General features: G+C 51.3%; 1 protein-coding gene across 1 annotated transcript; it reads left to right on the forward strand.

The window, feature by feature from the left end:
• Positions 1 to 6,536, forward strand: Mtp (microsomal triacylglycerol transfer protein). Its single transcript, XM_029112322.1, has 11 exons — positions 1 to 188; positions 823 to 910; positions 1,964 to 2,198; positions 2,345 to 2,487; positions 2,608 to 2,774; positions 2,917 to 3,398; positions 3,508 to 4,024; positions 4,140 to 4,410; positions 4,701 to 4,889; positions 5,206 to 5,500; positions 5,692 to 6,536. The coding sequence occupies exons 2-11, from the start codon at positions 865 to 867 to the stop codon at positions 6,035 to 6,037; spliced, it is 2,691 nt and encodes an 896-aa protein (XP_028968155.1). The 5' UTR covers positions 1 to 188; positions 823 to 864; the 3' UTR covers positions 6,038 to 6,536.
• Positions 6,537 to 6,846: the final 310 nt, after the last annotated feature.

Genomic DNA, 6,846 nt, shown 5'->3' on the forward strand with positions numbered 1-6,846 from the left:
GGTGACGCAATCCGGTTGATCGTGTCCGTTCGATCGGTCGCTCTTCGAGCAGAGTTACGACTCACCTAGTCACTTAGCGCCAGAAGACCCGTTCTCGCTCGGAGTCCTCGGACGGAGCAAGGTCTCAGGTTGCGAGTTTATCTGAGCTCCCGGCATCCGAAACTTTCCACACAGCCACGGTCTCTGAGGTTAGTTGAACGCCGGCAGAAGAATCGCCTATGTCAGCTGAGAGCTTTATTCGTCGGTGTCATGTGATTTCTTTGCCCGGAGACCGCCGGTCGAGTATCGATTCTTCCATCCCAACGTTTTAACCCGCTAGCTCTCTTCCGATCGGACCCTCTTGACGTCGTGAGCGAAACCTTTCCTCGTCATCTGATTTGCGCGTGTTTCTCTTCCACCGTCGTACGTCAGCAGTCAGGGCGCTGTTTGAAGGTAAAACATGCGGTTTTTATTCAGCTCTCCCGTTTCGGATGCCGCTCTGTTAGCCGTCGATTCGCAGACTCGAAAGCCACCTGACAATGAATGCGAGAATGCTAGGAAAGTTCGAAGTATAGCGCATCTAATAAGACATGTGGTAGACAATATATGTAGAGTTACCGAAGGGCCAGATCTAAGCCCCAATCGCATGGCAAATTCCGCAATATTCGTCCCCTTCGCTTGGAAATCTGCGTGTGATCGCAGACTTTCCTCATACAGAGTACTCGGCGCAGAGAAGCGAATCACACCGGTGCCGATCTCGATGTCCTCTGGAACCTGTTTTCGATTTATTCTGAGCCGCTTTGCTGACCTTCCGATAAGGGTTTTCTTCTTAATTTATTTCAGTCGTATGAAGTCGTCTCCCTGAGAAACGCCGAGGACTCGATCATGGGATCTCGGATATTCACGGTGCTGTGTTTGCTGCTCAATATATGTGAGTGAACTTTCTTTCTGACTGACTTTAGCACGCGAGCGGAGGCTCTCAACCACTATCACGACGGAATACGTTCGATCTTGCTCCTCTGTATCTTTTACGAGTAGCATCGGCTCCAATGCTCACGCTTGTGGAAGAATTCTCAATACGATCCGAGAGCCCAAGGCGGGAATGCCTGAGGATTTACGAGAATTCTCATATCGAAGATTCGGATCCAGCCGATGGAAAAGTAGGGACAAATATGCGTGCGATCGAATTGCGCACTCAGGAGACCTCCAATCCATGACGCGAGCTTTTTTCGGACGTTTTCGTGCTATCGAAAAACGTGAATGAAAGTCAATATTCGAGTGGTATGCGGCTGCGGGCGGCGCCGCCGTAATATGCCGTCGATTCGAGGAGTTTCACTTCCCTCTTCTATCGCTTACCCGAATACCCATAGATTTTCCTTATCCGACATTTTCCGAAAGCCGGCTCTTTTCGAATTCTATATCAACGCTGGGCGGCCAAGCAAGCTCTGCTTCAACTCCCGACAGATTTTGACGCGCATATATATTGAAATTCGACTCATTAGATTAGGGCATCGGCCATGCCCACAGCAGCGGTGTCAGATTCCGCGGCGGAACACGTCGAACGTCCGCATGGGCTTTATCTCGCGTGGTGTTGTGGGCTCTCAGGGCGAACGAATCGATATGATAGTACCTGGTTACTTTCTTGCTCTCCCTGTAGTGGAGACATAGACAGACTAACTCATTTTCGCGGAATGTTTCCTAGTCCTCCGAGCGCGCTCATCGATATCGAGCCGGCTCGAGAGAATAATATGCTGATTCGAAGAGTTCCGTCACTTTGTAACGACGAGAGTTTCCGAAGTCGGGACGAAGGGCGATCGGAGAAAAGGGTGACAGCGACGGCATCGGAAAACAATTTAGCGCAGCAGAGATCAGGCCTGAATTTTATGGTCTCGATCGCTAGAATAATTTTGTCGCGCTCGTCTGCTGAGGGGAAGTTTTTGGATGTGCTCACATCAAGGACTCGAATGACTTACTCGATTCACAGCTGTGAGCCGACAGTACGAGGTCGGACAAACTTATGTTTACTTCCTGAAAACGGACGTCTTCCTGAACGACGGCTCCGATCACGTGAACCAGAAGACAGGACGACAAGTTGGATACGGCCTGGAGGGCAGGGTGAAATTGACACCATTATGGAGAGATCCACAAGCTGTTTCGAATCGGATACTCGAAATCGACTTCGAAGAGGCACACTTGGTGGTTGCGCCGGCTGAGAAAAAGTGAGATCCCATGATTCTATCAGAAGCAGCCCAAGAATTATTTTTTCCCTACCCATTGACTCTATGAGCTCGGTTGGCGAAGAATAAATATTATTATGATGACTGTCTAAATCACTCGACTCATGTCGTTGCACCGATTTTTGAAGGTCCAGCACGGAGCGCAAACAACATGCGTCCGATCTGGACGGTGCAACCCACCGGCCGATGTATGCGCTCTTCAAAGACGATGAGATTGTCCGCGTTTGGGTGGCCAGCAACGACGACCCAACATACTTGAACATCAAGAAAGGTTCGGCGAAAGATATGTTCATTCGGGGAGCTTTCCGACGTACCGAACGAGACTCATAGACCATGGGGAATTTCGGAATGGGAAAGGGTCTTCTGGAACTGATCGACAGATTCTCCGTAGGGATCGCCAGCATGTTCCAGTACCAGACGTCGTCGCAAATTAAACATTCTCAGGTCGATGTAAGCGGGAAATGCAAAGTGACACTGAAAGCTGACGGCTCACATGTCAAGAAGATCAAAGAAGATTGCGATCATCCGGATCTCGAGCAGTACGAGCATCCGAACCCGGTCAGTCCCATTTTTTTAATTGATCAGATACCTCCTCGCCATAGTGAAACACTGAGGTCCCTCGGATCTCGTTTCGAGAAACGCTCACGGTAGTCTGATCATCAGGGGTTCCGAACGTCTCACGACCAATATGCCCTTCCAGGTGCGCTCAGTCAATGTCAAGACCAGTTCTCAAACAAATTATCAGCTGACACATGACGCTTCCGCCGTTCAAAGCGCGAAGGCATCGGAGTCGGTTCGAATGTCGGTCAACGCCTGGCCGGAGGCGTCTATCGAAGTTACGGCTCAGCATAGCCTCAAACTTGGCGATAGCTCTTCGTCCCGAGCTGCGATCTCCATCCGGGCCGGGGGCGATGAACTCGAAGCGATCCGCGCTCTGGAGTCGTCTCTGTCCAACTACAAGCAGGACACGATCATCGCCCGACCCTCGGAAGTCAACCACGCTAAGAAGTTCAAAGGATCCCTTAAAGACCGCATCTCGTTATTCAGGGACCAGCTGACCACCGATAAATTAGCGTCATTGAAGAGCCCCATGGCTTTTGTCACCTTATTGGAAAGTTTCCGCATAGCCTCGGAGAACGATGTGGCAGAATCGCTAAAGGATCCGAAAAACGCGAGAATCCTGTAAGCGACCTTGGATTTCTATCTTCGGAGCGACCCATCGAATGAAGCGAGAACGAAGGGGCCGAAAACTCTTCATATTCCTCTCATTCGATTTTTCCCCACCATCCAGACCTCAGCTCTTGGATATCGCTGGAGCTTCGCAGACTTTGGCCGCTATCAGAGGAACACTACGGATACTCAGCCTGGAGAACGAAGACACCACCCTTAGCGAGCGGTTCCTCCTCTCTCTAGCGATGGCTTCGCACCCCGGACCGGAGTTCGTTGCTGAGCTCCACAAAATCGCGAAAAAAGATCTCAAAAACCAGAAATCTTATGCAACGTTGATCGCGTCTCTCGGTTCGGTTTTGCGTCACGCCCTCGGAAACCACGCTCAGATGAAGGAGGCTAACGAAGCCCGCAAGTGGTTGGAGGTTCGCCTGGGACAATGCACGAGCGATGATTGCAAACTCGTATTCCTACGCGCGCTGAAAAACGCGGCGCAAGCATCCAGCATTCCGGTTCTCTTGACTCATCTCAAAAGCAGCACGAAACTCACCGCGCCAGCGCTCCTCCGGGCCTTGCAAGAAATAGGCTCTCTGTACTTCACTCCGGATGTTTTCAACAGTCTGGAGCGAGTATACTTCCAGGTGGGTTCTCGTCTCTGTCTCGACGAAGCGGTACGAGGTGGGAAATTGGTCACACTATGTCGCGCGTTCGTCCGGGACAAGTGGATTCCCGATGTAATGTCGTTCCTGTTTCCAGACTCGAGCCAAACAAGAATCGACAGCGAGAGCACTGGCAGCTGAAATGATTTTCCAGAGCGGAGACAAAGCTCGAATCGAGCGTCTTGTTGGTGCGATTCGGAGTCTGGGCTGCCCCGAATTGCAAACCTTCGTCGCGAGCAAATTCGTCGAGCTGATTGAATTGGGCCGGTCGCGTGAAGCCGGGAAGGTTCTGAGCAATCACAGCGTTTCAAATTACGATTCTCTGGCACACGGCGGCCTATCCTCCACGTTCACGAGGCTCTTAGCGAGTGAGTTAATTGCGCAGCTTTTGAATTCGCCTCACTCATTTCGTACAACGGAAGAAGGGATCTCTATTCTCTTCTCGAATCACACATTTCGGTATCGATCGATCGGATGATTGCCGCGTCGGCTGCTCCGATCGCGAGTTCTCCGAAGGGTTTATGTGATTCCTTCTACCTATTTCGTTTCGAGAGGAATCATAGATAAGCTCCACGCTCTCTGAGGGCAACTTGGCGCTTCCCGACGCTTGATGACCTCCGAGCGCCGCTGAAATCTCCTTCGAAATTCCCATTGCCAGGATCTCGTGATCTCAACGTGACCTACGGGCTCAACATGGAATTAATTCCTGGAGGTCTGCTGAAACAAACTCACTTCGACATCAATGTGCAAACTTCGCCTACTGAAGACATGCCCCTGATTTCGGTTAATATCTTCGCCGCTGGACTGGCGGGGATCGCCGGCGGGGACACGAGCGGTAATGAGGTCCGTTGGCAATTTCCTATTCCCTTCTTGCTATAATATATATCTCACAGTCAGTCATTCTCACGGTTCGCTGTCAGCGTATATCTCCCGAGCTGGTCCCTGAGTCGACTGATTATACTCCCAGCTAATCAGTCGGAGTCTGCCGGTCGTGCAACTGCTTGCTTCCCGGAATTTCCCTCGTCGTTCAAGGGAAACCACCGCAATCTCGATTTCGTTCTGTCTGCATCGAACTTCGACGGAGCTGGGAATGCCTAAACCGAAACCCTGGACTCTTCTAAGAGATCGCTGAGGAGTCAAGTCATGAACAAAATAAGATCCAGGAAATTCGTACATTTCTCAGGTTGACGACGAAGAGGATGCCACCGCGGGAATGGTTCTGAGCATTCTCGGGACCGAGCTGAGACCTTATGTGTTCTTCCGGGGGAACGGTGAGCTGATGAGCCACGTGTTCGCGGGCACCGCATCAGATCACACACCCGCTCTCCAGGGAAACTTTCTCCTTATGGATCACATGCAACTAGTTCCGCTACTCAACGGTCTGATCGTGCAGCTGCAACTCAAAGGCTGTGTTTCTACTGATCTCGGCGGCAGCGTCCAGGTTTCTCTGTGGAACAGGTGATTTCGCCGACCTCATAGTGAAAGCGGAAAGCTCTCAGCGAGCTCATTCCGGAGTCCTTCTGTGGATGATATGTCGATCCAATCGGCGGTTTCAGCCGAAACGGTTCGAGAAGTATAGCGTTCCAATGAGGAGCGCGGCTCCTTCCCTAGTTAGCGACGGAATTTCAATGTGATGTCTATTTCCGCAGGAATTCCCATTCAATCGTGCACTCCGCAGGCGCGGTGCTCGTGCAGGGATCGGCGAGACTCCTCTCTGATGTGGCCGCGGCACGCGTTGAGGTGAACGTGGGCGCGGAATCCTTCCTGGATTTCATCACAGACTTCGAGTTCTACGAGAAGCCGTACAAGATGTGCATTCAGATGAGAAACCCAGGCCTCACCATGAGGCATCACGTGCGAAAATACGAGGCTATTGACGGCAAACAACATTTGGTGAGAACGCTGCGACGTCGCAGCTCCAGAATCGAAGGCAAGAGCTATCCCTTGACGGCAAAGAACTCCGAGCTCTGCACTGAAATGTTCGGCGAATCGTAGGCGATGGCAGATGAGGCGAAAGGCGCGAGAAACGACTGACTGAGTTTGTTGACCGGCTTGACCAAAAGGTCCGCGATGATATTTCGCGGAGAGGGATTCCCGAGCGCCTCTGCGTTTCCAGCGACTGACGCGGATATTGGCCATGTGGGAGGACGCGGTCGCGGTGAAAAATGCTCAATAGTATAGCTCTAGTGTTTTGCACTTTTTAAAGTTTCTCGCTGTCTCGTGGCGCAGATTCGCTTTCCGATTCAGAGTTTCTCGGGACACGAGACGCGAGGTACATCGGAAGCAGCAACAACGACTACAAGAACTGTGCCAAATGAAATTGCGTGTATGTTGTCACGGGGAGAGTGCACTCCAACATCTCAGAGGAGACAACAACGCTGGCAGCTACGAGGCGAATACTCGCGACGTCGAGTGCAACGACCTCGAATCTCTCTGGCTCTCCCAAAATATATATTGCGATTCGTAGGGAATAAATTATATATTGTACTGTTAATGGCTCTCCATTCCATAAGTTTCGTAGAAAAGCGATCGAGTTCACGAGCAACTCAAGATCGTAGGAACATTCAGGAACCCACTGAATCGAACCCTCTGATGGGTGTCCCGTTCTACGTGAGCATTTTCACACAACCACTAAAACAGCGGAATCTAGAGTATTTTGCCTGAAGCTGCGCCCTGGTCAAGGCTGCGTCTCCACTCTAGAGTCGAAACTCTTCAGTGTAGCGAACATCAGCCGGAATTTTGACTCATCTCCACAATCGGGACTCCATCCGCGAACAGGCGCGTCGGACTACGATGCCCCCGCT

This window comes from Galendromus occidentalis, unplaced genomic scaffold, assembly GCF_000255335.2.
Source record: "Galendromus occidentalis unplaced genomic scaffold, Mocc_1.1 scf7180000077495, whole genome shotgun sequence".
NCBI classification, from domain to species: domain Eukaryota; kingdom Metazoa; phylum Arthropoda; class Arachnida; order Mesostigmata; family Phytoseiidae; genus Galendromus; species Galendromus occidentalis.